The sequence below is a fragment of the Oncorhynchus tshawytscha genome, linkage group LG12 (genome assembly GCF_018296145.1).
Source record: "Oncorhynchus tshawytscha isolate Ot180627B linkage group LG12, Otsh_v2.0, whole genome shotgun sequence".
In the NCBI taxonomy this organism is placed as follows: domain Eukaryota; kingdom Metazoa; phylum Chordata; class Actinopteri; order Salmoniformes; family Salmonidae; genus Oncorhynchus; species Oncorhynchus tshawytscha.
The window spans coordinates 49,402,941-49,425,250 of record NC_056440.1 but is presented as its reverse complement, the minus strand read 5'-3'; the positions used below and the strand labels follow the sequence as shown (position 1 = coordinate 49,425,250).

Here is a 22,310-nt window from a genome sequence, read left to right as displayed (position 1 = left end):
AAGCCCCCCCCCTCTCCTATCTTACCTGCCTACCCACTACTTACCTAATTTAGCACCACCTGGTGCCCTAACCAAAATACAGGGGGTGGTCCGCCCAGGTCTTACCTATTGTGCATAGACAATGAATATACTACGGGTATATGTATGCCCGCGGGCCTCTTGCCTAAGCACTCCCTAGGTGCCTTCCCCTTCCCCCCTGGGAACAAATGAAACAGGAGAACAAATAATTTCTCAAACAAACTAAGAAACAAAGGACATCAAATAAGCTCTACCTGAGCAACAAACTCACAGAACATACCACTTCCCAGCAATGAACTCCCAGCAAAATCAACCTCTAGCAAAATCTCTCTGCAATGACCTCCCAGCAAATCTCTGCAATGACCTCCCAGCAAATCTCAATCAATCTCAGCAATCCCTACCTCCAGCAAAATCTCTACCTCCAAAAATCTCTCTCTCCTGAACAGAACACTGGCTTTTTCTATAGCTTCAGAAGGAATGGGTAATTGGAGACAGCTGTGTCTTGACGAGGGGGCGGGGTCAGCTCTTCAATTAGCCCTGGAGTCGACCAATCAGCTGCTTGAGGGATTTCAGGAAGCCATTTCCTGAAATAAACACATGCAAATACACAAACTACAACACATAATCTGGGGAACATAACACAGGGTGTGATCTGAGTGGGCAGTCTATGTTGGATGCTTGTTTGTCTATTTCTGTCTGGCCTGATATGGTTCTCAATCAGAGGCAGGTGTTAGTCATTGTCTCTGATTGGGAACCATATTTAGTGAGCCTGGGTTTCACTGTGTGTTTGTGGGTGATTGTTCCTGTCTCTGTGTTAGTTTTCACCAGATAGGCTCAGTCACTTTGGTTTTTCTTTTTTCCTTGTTTTGGAAGAGAAGAGAACGTGCGCCATTCTCCTTGCGGAGATGATGCTAAATCCATCAACACGGTCGGTCCCTGGGATTGGGCTGGCCAACACGATTCGGTTTGCTTGGAAGGAAAAGGAGTTGGAGCATTTAGGACGGGAAACTTTTGGAAGGATAATATTGATGGGGATTCTAAAGCTGACGGTGAAGGACGTGTTTTGTTTCCAAGGCAACTCGTTGGAGGGAGCATACGACGTGGCACTATATACAGAGGAGAAACACGATGATATCCTGAGAAGGGCAAGAGCAGTGGGAGGTGAGAGGCCGATGAGCCACTATGAAATAACAAGCCTGGCGAAGAACAACTTTAGGGTTGTAACTGTCAACATTTACAACCCATACATTAAGGACGAAGAGATGAGGGCCTTTCTGGGGAGATACATGGATAACGTCTCCTCAGCAAGGCACCTCAAAGACTCCCTTGGGTTTTGGAATGGGAGGAGAGGCTTCCAGGCCCTCCTCAGAGAGGACCCAAAGGGACATGGTGGCTACCTCCATCCTCCTGCTATGTTCTCCCTAGGGGCTGACAGGGGGACGTTGTTTTATGCACGTCAGCCCCCATTTTGCAGGCGCTGTATGGCCTACGGCCACATATTCGCCTCGTGCAGCACAAGAAAATGCAGATTTTGTGGATCTAAGGAACACGAGGCGAGGGATTGTGACAAGCCTAAGGCGTGCCACGGGTGTGGCTCGTCAGCACACCTGTGGCGGGGGTGCCCGGCTCGTCAGAGGTCATATGCGTCTGCGGCTGGGGGGGGAGCAGGAGCGGGGGATGGGGGAAGAAGAGAAGGGGAAGGAAGCACGCCTCATGACCAGAGTACAGGACCAGTGGGGAAGGCCGCAAGGAAGGAGGAGGAGCAAGAAGCGGCGGATGGAAGAGAGAAGGAAACATAAGGCACGGGAGTAGGAGAACCAGGAAAAGCGGCGGAAGAAGGCAACCGAGTGGAGGAGCATGAGAGAGAAGAAAGCGAGGGAGGAGTGGTGGAGAAGGAGACGGTGGAAGAGCAAGTGGAGTGGGGGGAAAGTGCCCTGGTGGAAGAGATGAGGGGTATGGTGGAGGAGCTGGCAGGGGGGGAGGGTGGTATCTCTCCACTGCCGCCATCACCAAAGAAGAGAATGAAAAGGAGGGTGCGATTGGCCGACAGTGAGAGGGAGGGGATGGTCAAGAGAGTGATGGGGGTGGGAGAAACCTCTGGGTTGCTGCTGGTCTCCCCAGGCCCTCAACTTTTGTTTGGGTGGGGGGGGACCTAACAAGACTCAGGACTGGGTACAGGAGGAGGTGGGGAGTTTTTTGTTTGGGGACTCAGCCTCCCCGATTTTTTTCCAAACCAGCTGCAGCACTGGGGAGGGGGAGGAGTGTGGGGGTAGACCCAGGGTGCAGGGCACCCCGGAGCCAAACACTATTCCTGCATCCTGGGTTGGTGAGATGGAGGAAGAGGGGGGTGTCGGGAGTACGGATGGTGTTTTCACCGGTAGATATGGAGCAGGGGAGCATCGGGTGAGTCTCCTGTCTTTTTTTTTCTGTCTGGGTTTAGAATTTGAGTGTATTACATGTTTTTATTTCATTCTTTCATGGGGTCTAATTTTACTTTTGTTAGTTTAAATGTAAGGGGTTTAAGGGATTTTGTTAAGAGGAGGGCGGTTTTTAGTTATTTGGAGGGTGTGGGGTTTGCTTTTTGTTTTTTACAGGAGGTTCACCTGAGGGATGGAGGGGATGTTAGTAGGTTTAAGAGGGAGTGGGACAAGGGGGAGTCAGTTGGGGTATTGGGGGTGCACTCATCGGGGTAGGGATTTTGTGTGGGCACAGGGAGGTAAAAGTGGAGGATTCTTTTGTGGTAATGCAGGGGAGGGTTATAGGGGTGGATGTCACGATAAGGGATTGTAAATTTAGATTAGTGGTGGTGTATGGGCCACAGGTGGTGGCAGACAGGAGGGAGATGGTGGACTGTCTGACGCCCCTGTGTGTCACAAATAGGAAATTAGTGATAGGGGGATTTTAATACAGATTTAGGAATAGGGGGGGATAGCAGTGCAGGCGCCATTACCGGGCTAATGGCTTGTCATGGTCTGGTTGATGGTGGTCTGCACACTACTCCGAAAATGGCCAGTCCTACATGGCGCAACTCCAGGGGGGTTGAGCGGAGGCTCGACTATATTTTTGTACCCAGGTCTTTGGGTAAGTTGTCTGGGCGGCTGTTGCCTGTTTTCTTTTCGGATCACGACGGGGTGCTCCTGCAGGTGGGGTCGCCAGTCTGCCTCTTTGGTAGGGGGTACTGGAAGTTAGATCGGGATGTGCTGGAGGAGCAGGCTTTTGTTGACGGGTTTTATGGTTTCTTTTGGAGGCTTGAAGGCCTCCGGTCCATGTGCGAGGGGGTGTTAGAGTGGTGGGAATTAGTTAAGGTGATGATTAGGGCTTTTATAATAGGGTATTGCAAGAGGAAAAAAAGGGAGGAGAGGAGGGAGGTGGATCGTATCCAAAGGTTAATTGAACTCGAGTACGAGGCAGGCAACCTCGGCAGGTCGTTTGACTGGGAGAGATCCGCAACCCTAAAGGCACAGCTCAGGGAGTTGCAGGAGCGGAAGGCTCGAGCGTTCCTGGAGCGTGCGCATAGTGGCTTTCTAGAACACAATGAGACTTGTTCTGCTATGTTCTTTAAGTTGGTTAGGGCCAGACAGAGTAGGAAGGTAATGCATGGCGTTAGGGAAGAAAATAGTAAAAGAAAATAGGTAGTATAGTTAGAGAACCAGAGGATATGGTCAGGGTGACAACTGATCATTTCCAAGGTTTATTTAAGGAAAGGGAAATAGATGTAGAGCAGGGAAATGTGTTTTTAGAACACTTGTCCAGGCGGTTGCCGGAGGACATTAGAGAAGTGATGGAGGCCCAGATTTCACTAGAAGAGGTTGAGAGCGCTCTTAGGAGGATGGGAAAAGGGAAGGTGCCTGGAATGGATGGGCTGCCGGCTGAGTTTTATCTCTAGTTTTGGGGTATACTTGGACCAGTGGTCCTCAAAGTCAAATCAAATCAAATTTTATTTGTCACATACACATGGTTAGCAGATGTTAACCTCTTGATGCTACCCATCCCGGATCCGGGATCGTGACTACGGCTCAAGCTCATTAGCATAACTACCCAGCAAGTCAGATTTCTAAAATGTTTTACGGCGAAAACATAGCACACATTTATATTAGACCACCACCGAAACAAAATGCAAGCGGCGGCCATTTTGTCCCAGAAAATATAAAATTTAAAAGTAGGATTAAAAAATAAATAATTCACTAACCTTTTGAAAATCTTCATCAGATGACAGTAATATTACATGTTACACAGTACATTTTTTTTTTTCAATAATATGCCATTAATATCCATAAATCTCTGTTTACAATGACGACATTTCAAAAATGCTACTCAAAATGTCCGGAGAAATTATGATAGCTCGGACAGATAACGTCAGATAACAAGCAATAAACATGACTAAATATACATGTTCTACATATAGTTACAAAGATACACTTCTTCTTAATACAACCGCTGTGTTACATTTATTTTTAACGTTACAGAATTCGTTCACTAGTCTATGCTATGAGTCGGCGCTCAGATATTAGCAGTGTCTCCTCTACGTTTGGAGGAGTCCACAGAAACCCAAAATAACCACATAAATATTCCCTTACCTTTGATGTTCTTCGATCAGAAGACGTAGAAGGAGTCATACTTACCCAATACATCGTTTGGTTTCAAGTTGTGCGTCTTTGTATTAGCATATGCTAACAGCTTCAGCTGAAATGCACCCAAAATAACTTCTGCTCCTTCTGGTCCCGCACTCTTGCGCAATCAAACTTCAAAATTACATATTATATGTCGACTAAACTGGTCAAACTAAGTGCAGAATCGAGCAAAATGATGTTTTTATCATGTAAAACAATGATAATCGCAAACAAACGAACCGGCTTCAACTGGTGTCTATTGGAAAAGAACGTTCTCCAAATCGGCCGCGCGCAATAGAGTGCATGTATGTGAGAGTGAACCGGGCATTTTCGCCCGCCAAAGGATGAGGAGCGCGAAATTCAAACAATGAACGTGCCAATTGAAAGCAGACATCGCGCTGAACAAATACATACTGTTCCCAGATCGGTAGCTGCCTGGGAAGGGTGGGGGCGATGACGTCAAAGTTGACCCAACTTTTCTCTTGACAAGAGAGAGTTTGGGAGAAAGGCTGCCCTGAGAGTTCTGCTTTACATACAGACATAATTTAAACGGTTTTAGAAACTTTAGAGTGTTTTCTATTCAATAATTATTATTATATGCATATATTATCAATTTTGTAAAAAAATATTTTCAGTTTACTATGGGCACGCACTTCCTCCAAAGGGGGCAGTATTCAGCCATAAGCTCAAGAGGTTAATGCGAGTGTAGCGAAATGCTTGTGCTTCTAGTTCCGACAATGCAGTAATAACGAGCAAGTAATCTAACTAACAATTCCAAAAAAAACTACTGTCATACACAGTGTAAGGGGATAAAGAATATGTACATAAGGATATATGAATGAGTGATGGTACAGAGCAGCATAGGCAAGATACAGTAGATGATATCGAGTACAGTATATACATATGAGATAAGTATGTAAACCAAGTGGCATATAGTTAAAGTGGCTAGTGATACATGTATTACATAAGGATGCAGTCGATGATATAGAGTACAGTATCAACGTATGCATATGAGATGAACAATGTAGGGTAAGTAACATTATATAAGGTAGCATTGTTTAAAGTGGCTAGCGATACATTTACATCATTTCCCATCAATTCCCATGATTAAAGTGGCTGGAGTAGAGTCAGTGTCATTGACAGTGTGTTGGCAGTAGCCACTCAATGTTAGTGGTGGCTGTTTAACAGTCTGATGGCCTTGAGATAGAAGCTGTTTTTCAGTCTCTCGGTCCCAGCTTTGATGCACCTGTACTGACCTCGCCTTCTGGATGGCAGCGGGGTGAACAGGCAGTGGCTCGGGTGGTTGATGTCCTTGATGATCTTTATGGCCTTCCTGTAGCATCGGGTGGTGTAGGTGTCCTGGAGGGCAGGTAGTTTGCCCCCGGTGATGCGTTGTGCAGACCTCACTACCCTCTGGAGAGCCTTACGGTTGAGGGCGGTGCAGTTGCCATACCAGGCGGTGATACATCCCGCCAGGATTATCTCGATTTGCATCTGTAGAAGTTTGTGAGTGCTTTTGAAGTCTTGAAGGCCATCCTTGAGACGGGGGTCCGGGGGATCAATGGCTGTTGGTGTGCTGTCACTTTTATATAAGAAGGCGGAAGTAACAGACCTTGGCAAATAAAATTTGATTTGATTTGATTTGATTTGGCAACTGGCGGCCGTTGACCATTCTGTGTGTAGATTACAAGCTACTTGCAAAGGTTTTAGCAGACCGGTTGGAAAGACAGCCCTTCCCTACGTCGTCCATGAGGATCAGACGTGCGGGGTAGAGGGCCGCTCTATTAGATGGAACCTACAGTTAATCAGGGACTCCATCGCTTGGGTTGAAGATAGAGGACTGCCATTAATGGTAGCAGCGCTAGATCAGGCGAAAGCCTTTGATCGCGTGAATAGATCCTTTTATTCAGAGTGTTAGGTCGATTAGGATTTGGGGAGAAGTTCATAGGATGGATTCATACATTATATGTCGGAGCGGGTTGCCGAGTAGTGTAAATAGTCACTTGGGTGACGTTTTGACCTCTCGTCTGGGGTCAGGCAGGGGTGCCCACTCTCGGCTCTCCTCTTCGTTCTGTACATGGAGCTCTGGGGCTGCCATTAGGGCAGACACAGGGGTGGAAGGCTTGTTGATCCCTGGAAGTGGTGGGCTGCGTGATAAGATGACGCAGTACGCCGACGACACTTCCTTGCTGCTGTGCAAGGACTCGTGCCTGACAAGGTCCCTTGCCATCTTTGGGGATTTCACCCGAGCGTCGGGAGCGGTTCTGAACCATGCAAAGTCTTCCGTCAAGTTTTTCGGCAGATGGTGCGGTAGAACGGATGTGCCTGGGGAGTTATCTCTCTGTGAGGGGGCCCTGAGGATTCTCGGGGTCCATTTTGAGACCTCCGGCTCAGCGACGCTAAACTGGAACATGCGTATCGCAGTGGTACAGAGGAAGCTAGCAATGTGGAAGGCTTGGTATTTGTCTTTTATGGGCAAAGTCCTGGTCCTAAAGGTGGATGTGTTGCCGTCTCTTTTGTATTTGGCGTACATCTACACATTGCCGGCCTGTCTGAGGAGGCCTCTAGTGAGTGTTGTGTTTCAGTTCATGTGGAGTGGCAGGTGCGAGTGGGTCGCCAGGGCACGCATGCTCTGTCCCATCGGGGAGGTAGGGGGGGTACCACATTTCCCCCTCAAGCTGGACACAATTTTTGTTTCTTTCTTGTTAACGGAGCTTGCTCATCCAGTGATACACCCGTCCGGTTACCTCCTGCGGGTGTTCTTCTCGTATCAGGCGAGAAGCGTAATGGTGTGGTCTAACACGGGTCCTCGGGCGGAACAGCTGTCATGGCACTTTGGTCATGCGGCCAAGTGGCTGTGTGCGCACCCTGAGGTTGAAGTTGCCCGAGTAGGTTTAGATCACAGGCACCTGTACGAGGAGGTCAGAGAGGCAGGGAGTCCGGCGCCTGTAGTGGGCATCTCGGAAGTGGTCTGGGAGGGAGTGCAGGCGCGGGGTCTGGACAACAGGCTCAAGGACCTGAATTGGTTGAGCCTCCATAAGTGCTTGCCGGTACGTTCCATCATGTACCGGTAAGATCCTCTTGTGGCAGGGAGGAGACTGTGCGCCATGTCTTTTGGGACTGTGCCTTTGCCGGAGTAGTATGGGCTAGGGCACGGGTGTTGTTAAGTTTGGTAAGGGGGATTTTGTATTGACGTGGGCCAGGTTAGAGAGAGGTGTAGGGAGAGCGAGAGGGACGGATAGGGAGAGGTTTCTGCTCTGGCTTCTCATGAGTCTCTTTAAACGGGGGCTGTGGGAAGCCAGGCAGAACATGGTGAAGACAGGGAGAGATTGGGGTGTGGAAGGGATAGTGAGGAGGGTGGAAGTAGATTTGAGGGGGAGGATGAAGAGGGAGGAGAGGAAGTGGGGGCAGCATGTTGCTCGGGAGAGGTGGAAGGGGGTTTAGGGCTGGGTGTCATTTAGATTTGTAAGGGGATAGATTAGGGACGGGGAGATAGGGAAAGGTAGTTTGTAGGGTGACGGGGACGGAAGATGCTCCCCTGAGGTTTTGTTTGGGGTTTTTGTTTTGTTTAGTTAAATTAAAATACCATTGTTGGAGTATGTATGAAAATTATGAGTTGTAAAGAATGAATGGTATTGAAGGTAATAAATTATTTTTTATTTTTAAAAAATAGGGCTGTTTTTGGTTTTCCACGTTTATTGTTTTTTGTTAGTTTATTCATGTCTAGTGTCTTCATTAAAAAACATGAATAACCACCACGCTGCGTTTTGGTCCGCCTCTCCTTCACCTAAAGAAAACCAACCAGGAGCTCTATAAGAAAGTTCAGGCTCTCAAATTTAAAAAGGCATGCGGACCTGATGGCATCTTAAATGAGATGCTTAAACTCACCAGTGAAACATTTCAATTGGCTATATTAAAACTGTTTAATTTGATCCTAAGTGTAGGTTATTTCCCTGACATCTGGAATCAAGGACTCATAACCCCAATCTTTAAGAACGGAGACAAATTTGACCCTAACAATTACAGAGGCATTTGTGTGGACAGTAACCTGGGGAAGGTTTCTGTAGTATCATAAATGTAAGAGTTCTAAAATTCCTTAAAAACCTCTTTGGGCTGAGATCCCGCTAACAGGATCAATATGACAACAGCCAGTGAAAGTGCAGGGCGCCAAATTCAAAACAACAGAATTCCCATAATTAAAATTCCTCAAACATACAAGTATTTTACCCCATTTTAAAGATACACTTCTTGTTAATTCCACCACAGTGTCCGATTTCAGAAAGGCTTTATGACGAAAGCAAACCAAACGATTATGTTAGGTCAGAGCCAAGTCATAGAAAAACACAGCCATTTTTCCAACCAAAGAGAGGAGTCACAAAAAGCAGAATTAGAGAAATTAATCACTAATCTTAGACGATCTTCATCAGATGACACTCATAGGACTTCATGTTACACAATACATGTATGTTTTGTTCGATAAAGTTCATATTTATATCCAAAAAGCTCACTATACATTGGCGCGTTACGTTCAGTAGTTCCAAAACATCCAGTGATTTTGCAGAGCCACATCAATTTACTGAAAAGGTCATAATAAACATTGATAAAAGATACAACTGTTATGCATGGGATTATAGATACACTTCTCCTTAAACTTCTTAGGGCTGCAATCCCGTTACCGGGATGATACGACAACAGCCAGTGAAAGTGCAGGGAGCCAAATTCAAAACAACAGAAATCTCATAATTAACATTCCTTAAGCATACCTCAAACATACATGTATTTTATATCCCATTTTAAAGGTAATCTTGTTGTTAATCCCACCATAGTGTCCGATTTCAAATAGGCTTTACAGAGAAAGCACCACAAACGATTGTTAGGTGACCAACAACTCACAGAAAAACCCTGCCATTTTTCCAGCCAAAGAGAGGAGTCACAAAAAGCACAAATAGAGATAAAATTAATCACTAACCTTTGATGATCTTCATCAGATGACACTCAGAGGACTTCATGTTACACAATACATGTATGTTTTGTTTGATAAAGTTCATATTTATATCAAATAATCTGAGTATACATTGGCGTGTTACGTTCATTAGTTCCAAAAACTTCCAGGGATTTTGCATAGCCACATCAATTCAACAGAAATACTCATCATAAATGTAGATGAGAATACAAGTTATACACATGGAATTATAGATATACCTCTCCTTAATGCAACCGCCGTGTCAGATTTCAAAAAACTTTACGGAAAAAGCAAACCATGCAATAATCTGAGACGGCGCTCAGAAAATAAATACAATTATCCGCCATGTTGTTTAGTCATCAAGAATTAACATTATAAATATTCCCTTACCTTTGATGATCTTCATCAGAATGCACTCCCAGGAATCCTAGTTACACAATAAATGCTTGATTTGTTCGATAATGTCCATTATTTATGTCCAAGTAGCTACTTTTGTAAGCGCGTTTAGTACACAAATCCAAACGCTCGTGCAGGTCCATCTGAACGTCGGACCAAAACTTCAAAAATGTATATTATAGGTCGAAGAAACTTGTCAAACTAAGAATATAATCAATCTTTAGGGTGTTGTTATCATAAATCTTCAATAAAGTTCCAACCATAGAATTCCTTTGTGTGTAGAGAAGCCATGGAACGCAGCCATGGAATTGCGTGTGACCAGCCCTTGGCTCTCTGCCAGACATCTGGCTCATTCAGCTCCCATTCAGCCCCACAACACAGTAGAAGCCTCATTCAAGTTTCTAAAGACAGTTGACATCTAGAGGAAGCCCTAGGGAATTGCAACTTCATCCATATCCCACTGTGAATTCAATAGGGGCTGGGTTGAAAAACTACAAACCTCAGATTTTCCACTTCCTGGTTGGATTTTTTCTCAGGTTTTTGCCTGCCATATGAGTTCTGTTATACTCACAGACATCATTCAAACAGTTTTAGAAACTTCATTAGCAGATCCAAATCTACTAATAGTATGCATATATTAGCAACTGGGCCTGAGTAGCAGACAGTTTACTCTGGGCACCTTATTCATCCAAGCTACTCATCCATAACAAGTTAATAAGCACAATGTCTTGAGTGAAAGCCAAATTGGATTTATACCAAAACATCACACAACTGATCATACTTCCAACCTACACACCCTGATAGATAAACATGTCCACCAAAATAATACCAAAATATACGCTTGCTTTATCAACTTCCAAAAAGCATTCGATTCTACTTGGCATACAGGACTGTTCTACAAAGTTATTGAAAGTGGTGTAGGAGGTAAAACATATGACATAATTAAACTGGCAGACAATGCATGCAGAATTCAACTTGGCAAGAAAATAACAGAATTCTTTAACCAGGGGCGGGGCCTTCGTCAGGGTTGCAATCTGAGCCCTGCACTCTTCAATATTTGCATCAACGAATTGGCCACTATTCAAGAAAAATCCTCAGCCCCTGGTGTTAGTCTCCACAATTCAGAAGTTAAATGCCTACTCCTCACAGATGACCTATGCCTGCTGTCAGCCACAGCACATGGCCTACAACAGAGCCTGGGCCTGCTAGAGCAGTACTGCCAAACCTGCAGGCCTGGGCCCTGGCAGTAAACCCCAAAAATACTAAAATAATGATTTTCCAGAGAAGATCCAGATCTCAGGGAATTAGACCAAAGTTCTCAATTGGTACAAAATATATAGAGTACTGCACAAACTACAATTACTTAGGTTTAAAAACAAGCTTAACTGGACACCTTAATGGGGCAGTGAGTGGACTGAGAGAGAAAGCACGCAGGGCATTCTACGCCATTAAAAAGCTAATTCAAATTGAAATACCTATTAAAATTTGTCTAAAACTAATTGAATATGTCATTGGACCAATTGCACTTCATGGCTGCGAGGTGTGGGGTCACTTGCAAAACAAGATTTCATCAAATGGGACAAACACCCCATTGAAAACCTGCATGCAGAGGTCTGTAAGATTCTCCTACATGTCCAGAAGAAAACTACAAACAATGCATGCAGGGCAGAATTAGGCCAATATCCACTAATAATAAAAACTCAAAAAAGAGCAATTCAGTTTTGGAAACATCTAAAATACAGTGACTCCAATCTCATATCATTACCAAGCCCTGCAATGCCAAGAGCAGAGCAAAGAAAATAGTCCCCTCATCCAGCGGGTCCTGGGGCTGAGTTCACAAACCTGTTCTACTAACACACTGAAACCTCAGGAACAGAACATCCAATCAATCAGAATACCAAATTACAACACAGTCAAAACAAATCTACATTGCTTATTGGGAAACACAAACCCAAAGCAAAATGCAGTGCTATCTGGCCCTAAATCGACAGTACACCGTGGCTAACTATTTGACCATGGCTACTGATCAAAACCTTAGAAGAACCTTGACAAAGTACAGGCTCAGTGAGTACAGCCTTGCCATTGAGAAGGGTAGAGAGGAAAACCTGGCTCCCTGTAGAGGAAAGGCTGTGCAACCACTGCACAACAGCAGAACCTGAGATGGAGCTGCATTTCCTGACAACATGTGAAAAATCTAAAGCAATTAGTGTCATTTCCCCAAATGTTAAACCCTTATTAAAAGGTTTCAAAGACCTCTCTGGTGAGAGTAGGCTACCCGTCCTGTTGAGGGAGGACGCAGAGAGCTGTGGGTTGGCAGCGCTCTACATTGCTGCCTGCCATAAGTTGAGGGACAGTGTCTGACAGACCAATCAACCTGCACATGTACTCAACAGTATGTTTATTGTTAATGTATGGTTATTTTGACCCTTGGTTATTGTTGTTACGGTTGTCCCATTGACAATTTTGATTCTCATTTTCTTCATATTGTAAATATCCAAAATAAGCTTTGGCAATATGTACATTGTTACGTCATGCCAATAAAGCAAATTGAATTGATTACTTTTTTTTTTTTTTTTGGGGGGTCACCAGAATATAATGGACTTCATATTATTTTAACTCTGTCTGTATGCAGTATTCATAAATCAGTTAGCAAGTACCAGTGACCGTCCAACTTGTCATTTGTTACCTGTTTATCCTAAAATATGTGCGAATCTAAAATAGCACCCAATTCCCCTACATTGGGAATGGGCCATTTGAGATATTGACTCTGTCTTCCCTTCTTTCTGTCTCCATTAGAAGTTAACCAGGTTCATGATCCACCTGTTGTCCTACCTCTCTGGAACAGCACTCTTCTTTGTGATGCCCATGGTGGTGTTCAAACAGCAAGAGGGCTGGAGCTACTCACAGGCGATCTACTATTGCTTCATTTCACTCAGCACCATTGGCTTTGGAGACTACGTCGCAGGTACACGACTCAATATGTAGGAACATGGAAGCTCCAGAAACAGACTGGCCGTACGGGCAGTTCCGGGGTAACCCTTCATTTTACAGCCGTTAATTACTATGTAAATACATAGCAACAAAATCTACATTTGTGGTAAAAATGTCTTCTTAAATGTACCAAGCAAGTAAGTACTACATACTTCATTAGTAAATACAAAGTATTTTTTATTATATAGGTAAGTAAGACGGTAAGTATCAGCGAATAACTATGTAAATACCTACTCACGTCACTATTTTACTATAATACATAAGAAACACCAAGGAACATAAAGTCACAAAATGTAATCATGAAGTAATACATTTTTGTCCCAAAAGTAAGTAAAAAGTAAGAAACAGCTTATTGCTATATACAGTGGGGCAAAAAAGTATTTAGTCAGCCAACAATTGTGCAAGTTCTCCCACTTAAAAAGATGAGAGGCCTGTAATTTTCATCATAGGTACACTTCAACTATGACAGACAAAATGAGAAAAAAAAGTCCAGAAAATCACATTGTAGGATTTTTTATGAATTTATTTGCAAATTATGGTGGAAAATAAGTATTTGGTCAATAACAAAAGTTTATCTCAATACTTTGTTATATACCCTTTGTTGGCAATGACAGAGGTCAAATGTTTTCTGTAAGTCTTCACAAGGTTTTCACACACTGTTGCTGGTATTTTGGCCCATTCCTCCATGCAGATCTCCTCTAGACCAGTGATGTTTTGGGGCTGTTGCTGGGAAACACAGACTTTCAACTCCCTCCAAAGACTTTCTATGGGGTTGAGATCTGGAGACTGGCTAGGCCACTCCAGGACCTTGAAATGCTTCTTACGAAGCCACTCCTTCATTGCCCGAGCGGTGTGTTTGGGATCATTGTCATGCTGAAAGACCCAGCCACGTTTCATCTTCAATGCCCTTGCTGATGGAAGGAGGTTTTCACTCAAAATCTCACGATACATGGCCCCATTCATTCTTTCCTTTACACGGATCAGTCGTCCTGGTCCCTTTGCAGAAAAACAGCCCCAAAGCATGATGTTTCCACCCCCATGCTTCACAGTAGGTATGGTGTTCTTTGGATGCAACTAAGCATTCTTTGTCCTCCAAACACGACGAGTTGAGTTTTTACCAAAAAGTTATATTTTGGTTTCATCTGACCATATGACATTCTCCCAATCTTCTTCTGGATCATCCAAATGCTCTCTAGCAAACTTCAGACGGGCCTGGACATATACTGGCTTTAAGCAGGGGGACACGGCAGGATTTGAGTCCCTGGCGGCGTAGTGTGTCACTGATGGTAGGCTTTGTTACTTTGGTCCCAGCTCTCTGCAGGTCATTCACTAGGTCCCCCCGTGTGGTTCTGGGATTTTTGCTCACCGTTCTTGTGATCATTTTGACCCCACCGGGTGAGATCTTGCGTGGAGCCCCAGATCGAGGGAGATTATCAGTGGTCTTGTATGTCTTCCATTTCCTAATAATTGCTTCCACAGTTGATTTCTTCAAACCAAGCTGCTTACATATTGCAAATTCAGTCCTCCCAGCCTGGTGCAGGTCTACAATTTTGTTTCTGGTGTCCTTTGACAGCTCTTTGGTCTTGGCCATAGTGGAGTTTGAAGTGTGACTGTTTGAGGTTGTGGACAGGTGTCTATAATACTGATAACAAGTTCAAACAGGTGCCATTAATACAGGTAACGAGTGGAGGACAGAGGAGCCTCTTAAAGAAGAAGTTACAGGTCTGTGAGAGCCAGAAATCTTGCTTGTTTGTAGGTGACCAAATACTTATTTTCCACCATAATTTGCAAATAAATTCATTAAAAATCCTACAATGTGATTTTCTGGATTTTTTTCCTCATTTTGTCTGTCATAGTTGAAGTGTACCTATGATGAAAATTACAGGCCTCTCATCTTTTTAAGTGGGAGAACTCGCACAATTGGTGGCTTACTAAATACTTTTTTGCCCCACTGTAAATACATAGTCATACCAGTCTCTTTCAAAGTAGTACCTAAGGAACACCAATGAACATAGGCTAAATTATAATTTATTTATCATGAATGTTCAGTCCTTCCATCCATAACTCTGTCTATGATTGAGAGTGATTACATTTCTTCAGACTCATCCCTCAGCTTTTTACTGAAACGGGTGGGGAAAACACTTTGTCTCTACTGCTGAATTCCACTTTAAAAGGACTGATTTTGGAGTTTTGATAGAATGGTATTTCCTTGCTTTTGAAAAGCCTATTGAACATGGGGTTTTTATTCTATTGAACTGAGAAGGGAAATTACATCAAAGTCATTGAAACATTTTTGTTCTAAACCATTTATCTTATTTCTATTACACTTGATAATTGCAGAATAAATTCAACAATAGTTTCATTTAACTTTTCATTTAACTTTTGGTTAATGTATGAATACTTACTTGTGTAAGGTTTAATGAGAGAGGGGTCACTAGTTCGTTTTTTTTATCACACTTTAGATTGTGACCCTTATTGATTAATACCGGTAAACGGGATCCCGGGACTGTCCCAGGACCACTCTTCACATTTCCCGAAAAACATTGAAGAACTGTGAAATTGAAACATTTTCCTACAATGTTGGGCTAATGGAATTTCACAAAATACACAATATGCGCAGGAGCAGATAGGATTTATTTTTATTGCACATTATCCAAACAGGTTCTCACATGGAAGCCTTTAGACAGCGTATTTACTCAAAGTCACCATAAATTCAAAGCACACACATAATTGACACTGCCAGATTGCACAGGAGACCCGAATGCAATTTAGAGTTCTCATCAAAACTGAAAATTCAAACCCCGTCCGACCCCTGTGAGCTGAAGCCCGAGCCCAGGCCTGGTCCGACATCATAGAAATTAAATGAGCCCTAACCTGAAAAAATATACAGATGTATCGAAAACAGTTGATTTAAACTAGTGTTGAGAACCACACAGCGGAGGCAGGCTCCAGAGTGAGGTGACAAGGAAGCAGCCATTGGTCCTAGAAAAAGCTCAGAGGAAAACTCACCTTAGTTATGATCAACTGAATGATGAACATACAGTTGATGTCGGAAGTTTATATACACTTAGGTTGGAGTCATTAAAACCAGTTTTTCAACCACTCCACAAATTTCTTGTTAACAAACTACAGTTTTGGCAAGTCTGTTAGGACATCTATTTTGTGCATGACAAGTAATTTCTCCAACAATTGTTTCCAGCCAGATTATTTCACTGTATCACAATTCCAGTGGGTCAGAAGACCCGTAATAATAAGTGCACACTAACACGGTAACACGAAAGCCGATACAACAGAGTCCAGGTACTCACAGGACCAATGGACATGGAACAATAATCAACAAGGACACAACAGAGGGCACATATATACACACACTAATCAGGGAGAATGGGAACTAGGTGTGCGTCATGAGACAAGACAGTCCGGGGTTGGTGGTAATGATCCAGTTCAGTGATGCCTAGAAGGCCGGTGAGTAGACCTCCGGAACTGGTGAACAGAATGAGCAGCAGTACCTGGGGAATCCATGACATCATCTTTATTCTAGTTTGCTAATATAATAGCCTTTAGCTGGTATCGTGATGTACATTTTTGTCCTACTTTTTTATTTTTCATCCCAGCCCTCACCGCAGGAGGCCTTTTGCCTCTTGGTAGGCCATCATCGTAAATAAGAATTTGTTCTTAACTGACTTGTCTAGTTAAATAAATGTTAAATAATTAAAATATCAGAACATTTTGGTAGCATGTTATACAAGTGGATTTTTCTCATCACTCAGGTAGTAGTAGCCTGTCCTGCTTCCGACCAAAAGCCTGTGTCTTGTCTGATAATCAATCAATGTGATTTTGATTCACTGAATCTGTCTGTATATTTGGTTAATTGATTCCTGACTGGATAAGTGGAAGTGGTAGCTCGTTTTTTTGCTTGCTCATCTATCACTGATCAGAAACATTTACCATGAAATAATGTAGCCTAAAGCAAGTGCATTATTTCTCTCTTGTCTCACGTAGTAGCCTAACCTTATATACAGTAGCCTTAAATAGAGCCTAGGATATTTTCCCATCGTCCCAATCCCACTGTAAACCAAAATCCTGACTCCTGTCTCGCATGACAATTCCTAACTTTACTCTGTAATCCACAGGTTGCATTATCAATGCACGTCTCGCCTATGCATGTCACAATACTGCTATAACATTTCCCCATATGCTGTCTCGTATTGCTGCCCATGTTTTGGTACTACTATTGGAGAGCCCTTCTTTGTCTACACCCATTCAGCATTGTTCACAGCCTCTTAAACCTTATCCCCACCCATCTCTTTATGGGTTGATCCCTGCATTCTGTACTAACTTGCCAGCTACTTCCAGATGAGAGAGAGAGAAAGAGAGAGAGAGAGAGAGAGAGAGAGAGAGAGAGAGAGAGAGAGAGAGAGAGAGAGAGAGAGAGAGAGAGAGAGAGAGAGAGGTTCCAACCAGGTTCTATGGCTATAACTAGTCAAGCAAATGTGTCTGAGATACGAAGAATAAGATCATACACATAACGTTAGCTAGTGACCCAGCCAGTTTACGTTAGCTAGCTAACAGTACACTTGAAATGAAACCACTTTCTGTCAAAATTAGAAATGTGTAATATCTGTAAATCTTACCAATATACATCATAATTGGACGTGTCTCCTGTCCTGTCTAATGCCATGCATGTTTGCCTTAGTTTGACGATGTAATCCAGACTTTGAAAAGGTTGAGGACACGCAAGAGTGGCGACTGTAAATACACATTATTCTCCACATAATTTTCAAAATATTTAAGTACCCAGAAACTGCTGGTGATTGGTGTGTGCACGTATACACTATATATACAAAAGTATGTGGACAACTCTTTAAATTGGTGGATTCTGCTATTTCAGCCACACCCGTTGCTGACAGGTGTATAAAATCGAGCACACAGCCATGCAATCTCCATAGACAAACAACAGCAGTAAAATGGCCTTACTGAAGAGCTCAGTAACTTTCAACGTGGCTCCGTCATAGGTCGCCACCTTTCCCACAATTCAGTTTGTCAAATTTCTGCCCTGATAGAACTGCCCCAGTCAAGCTTAATGGAATGGATCTCGAAGGCCAACAGCCACACACAAGCCTAAGATCACCATGTGCAATGGCAAGCATTGGATGGAGTCATGAATCACACTTTACCACCTGGAATTCTGATGGATGAATCTGGGTTTGGCGGATGCCAGGAGAATGCTACATGCCCCAATGCATAGTGCCAACTGTAAAAGTTGGTGGAGGAGGAAAATTGGACTGGGCTGTTTTTCATGGTTTGGTCTAGGCCCCTTAGTTCCAGTGATGGGAAATCTTAACGCAACAGCATACAATGACATTCTAGACAATTCTGTACATCCAATTTTGTGGCAACAGTTTGGGTAAGGCCCTTTCCTGTTTCAACATGACAATGCCCCTGTGCACAAAGCAAGGTCCATACAGAAACGGTTTGTCGAGATCGGTATGGAAGAACTTGACTGGCCTGCATAGAGCCCTGACCTCAACCCCTTCGAACACCTTTGGGATGAATTGGAACGCTGACTATGAGTCAGTCCTAATTGCCCAACATCAGTACCCAACCTCACTAATGCTCTTGTGGCTGAATGGAGGCAAGTCCTTGCAGTATGGTTCTAACATCTAGTAGAAAGCCTTCCCAGAATAGTGAATGCTGTTATGGCAGCAAAGGGGAAACCAACTCCATATTAATGCCCATGATTTTGGAATGAGATACTCGATGAGCAGGTGACCACATACTTTTGGTCATGTAGTGTAGCTAATGTTAGCAAACTAAATTGTCCAGCAGCTCACGTTAATGTTAGCTAACTTTAGATACTTTGGGTAACTTTTTCTGCAATCAGAGGCTAGCTAGCTAGTTAGCAAGGTGGAAAAAGCATACAGTGCCTTCAGAAAGTATTCACACCCCTTGACCTTTTCCACATTTTGCTGTGTTAAAGTCTGAATTTAAAATAGATTAAATAGAGACTTGTCGTCACTGGCCTACAGACAATACCCCATCATGTCAAAATTATGTTTTTCAAAATGTTTACAAATTAATTAGAAATGAAAGGCTCTGAAATGTCTTGTGTCAATAACTATTCAACCACTTTTATGGCAAGCCTTTAATAAATTCAGGAGTAAAAAATTGTGTAATAAGTTGCATGGACATGATTTTTTAATGACTACCTCATCTTTGTACCCCACACATACATGGCGCCGAAGAGGATGGCTTACATTTTACATGCTGCTAGCACCAACTGTGCTATTTTGTTAGTTTCTTGTGTTTGTAACTTGTTATTTTACTTATGTTGTTCATAATGTTGCTGCTACCGTCTCAAAAAATAACTTCTGGACATCAGAACAGCGATTACTCACCTCGAACTGGAAGAAGTTTTTTCCTTTAACGACTCTGACGAGAAGGATATACTGCTTTCCCGGGAACAGGCCCAAAGACAGAGAAAAAGGGGGCTGAGGTCGGGCTGCCTTCTGAGAATTCGTAGGCGAGCGAGTAAACTCCCACTGCCATCCGTTCTATTGGCTAACGTGCAATCATTGGAAAATAAAATTGATGTCCTACGATCAAGATTATCCTACCAACAGTACGTTTAAAACTGTAATATCTTATGATTCACCGAGTTGTGGCTGAACGACAACACGGATAATATACACCACAGACCGATGCTGGCACTAAGACCGCGCTCAACAGCAAACAAGAAAATGCTCATCCAGAAGCGGTGCTCCTCGTGGCCGAGGACTTTAAATGTCACCTACGGTAGAACTACAGTATATCGAAAAATATGACGTGAATCTCAGCCAGTAATTGCATATCGAGGATTGGAGGATTCAAAATTATAACCAAAAGCCGCCTCATGGGTCTCCCGGTGGCGGCCGGCATAGGTATCTGTTGCAAAGCATTTTGCAAAGCATTTTGCATTGCGATGTAGTGACTTAGACAGCTGCGCCACTGGGGAGACCCCATCCACAAATAGTCAAAATACAGAGAGGTGTTGATAAAGGTATATTGTCCTGCTAATAGCCCATAATGTGCTATTATAATACTGTACATGGTGTCCAAGTCAGGATAACCAAAACATTTATTTATTAAAGACTATCAGAAAGAATGCTGGTACTTATTTATTTTGATCCAAAGCCATGAAGGAGCGAGTCACTCAGCTCTATGTAGGTGCCGGCTATATGATAGTGCCATCAACTTGACAATATATAACGATATTTTGGAGGTTATTTCATTTTCAAAAAAACAAAGGTGAGAGATTGTAATCTGAATAAAGGCCAAAATAATATTTGTAAAGGCCAAAACATTTATTTCTGTTTTTAGAGGGAGAGAAACTCTGGGCCAATTGTGTGCCACCCTATGGGACTCCCAATCGTGGTCAGATGTGATAACATAAAAATAATAATACTTAACTTAGAACCTAACTTAGAAATACATTTGATGATAGAATTCTCCCCCTACCCTCCATCTAGGCATGTATATTGTCCAGCTACTTGCTAGAACAGCAGGAATGTTACCTTAGTCAGCGGCATTATTAGTGCGATGCCCCTTAAGAACAAGTTCTTATTTACAAGGACAGCCTACTCCTTCCTCCCCATCGGGGAATTGAACCCCAGTGTGCCCGCGCACAACACAGGGATTATTTTGTGAAATAGCTAAATAGCCCAGCACTGTAGCCTACTCCCGACCGTCACGTTGTACGAGTAGGTATTTTCCATTCCATCCTAATGGAAACCCAGAGGGTTTTTTCTTGGAGTAGAAACAACATAATATTAAGCAAATTAATTAAGCAAGCAACAGCCAAAAGTTTGGACACACCTACTCATTCCAGGGATTATCTTTATCTTTAAAGGGATTATCTTTATCTTTATTTATTTTTTCTACAATGTAGAAAAATAGTGAATACATCACAACTATGAAATAACACATATGGAATCAGTTAAGAACAAATTCTTATTTACAAGGACAACCTACTCCTTCCTCCCCATCGGGGAATTGAACCCCAGTCTCCTATATGCCCACACGACACAGGGACTCATTTGCTAAATAGCCCAGCACTGTAGCCTACTCCTGACCATCACGTTGTAGAGCTCCATATTTTCCACTCCATCGTAAAGGAAACCCAGAAGGTTTTTTGTTTATCTTTAATAGAAACACCATAATATTAATCAAGTTAATTAAGCAAAATTTCTTAAAATCATTTCTATATGCTATGTTCTTACAAAAAAGGTTTTAAATTCTCTAGTACAGCCGCTATTGAAGGCTATCAAATGCTTCTCAAAGATGCTCTCTGGTGGTCAAACTAGCACTAACTAGCATTAATGGTACCAGTGGTTGGCACTTAAAAAGAATCCTAGAGTGTCAGCTAAAGATTTACAGAAATCTCTGGAACATGCTGACATCTCTGTTGACAAGTCTACGATATGTAAAACACTAAACAAGAATAGTGTTCAGAAGCCACTGCTGTCCAAAAAAACATTGCTGAAGTTCACAAAAGAGCACCTGGATGTTCCACAGCACTACTGGCAAAATGTTCTGTGGACAGATGAAACTAAAGTTGTGTTGTTTGGAAGGAACACACAACATTATGTGCGGAGAAAAAAAGACACAGCACACCAACATCAAAACCTCATCTCAACTGTAAACTATGGTGGATGGACTATCATGGTTTGGGGCTGCTTTGCTGCCTCAGGGCCTGGACAGCTTGCTATCATTGACGGAAAAATGAATTCCCAGGTTTATCAAGACATTTTGCAGGAGAATGTGAGGCTGTCTGCCAATTGAAGCTGAACAGGACATCCCCCAGAAGTTGGGTGATGCAACAGGACAATGACCCAAGAAGTAAATCAACAACAGAATGGCTTCAACAGAAGAAAATACGCCTTCTGGAGTGGCACAGTCAGAGTCCTGACCTCAACCCGATTGAGATGCTGTTGCATGACCTCGAGCAGTTCACACCATACATCCCAAGAATATTGCTGAACTGAAACAGTTTTGTAAAGGGGAATGGTCCAAAATTCCTCCTGACTGTTGTGCAGGTCTGATCCGCAACTACAGAAAACATTTCGTTAAGGTTATTGCTGTCACAGGAGTGTCAACCAGTTATTAAATCCAAGGGTTCACATACTTTTCCCACCCTGCACTGTGAATGTTTACACAGTGTTCAATAAAGACATGAAAATGTATAAATGTTTGTGTGTTATTAGTTTAAGCAGAAAGTATTTGTTTATTGTTATGACTTAGATGAAGATCCGATCAAATTGTATGACCAATTTATGCAGAAATCCAGGTAATTC

The 22,310-nt window shown here is 43.0% G+C and overlaps 1 protein-coding gene across 1 annotated transcript in view; it reads left to right on the top strand.

The window, feature by feature from the left end:
- kcnk17 (potassium channel, subfamily K, member 17) overlaps positions 1-22,310 on the top strand; it is a 52,171-nt gene that overhangs the window by 14,701 nt on the left and 15,160 nt on the right. The window contains exon 4 of the mRNA XM_042331105.1: positions 12,784-12,952. Coding sequence (XP_042187039.1) covers positions 12,784-12,952 — 169 coding nt within the window. The remainder of the gene's footprint in view (positions 1-12,783; positions 12,953-22,310) is intronic.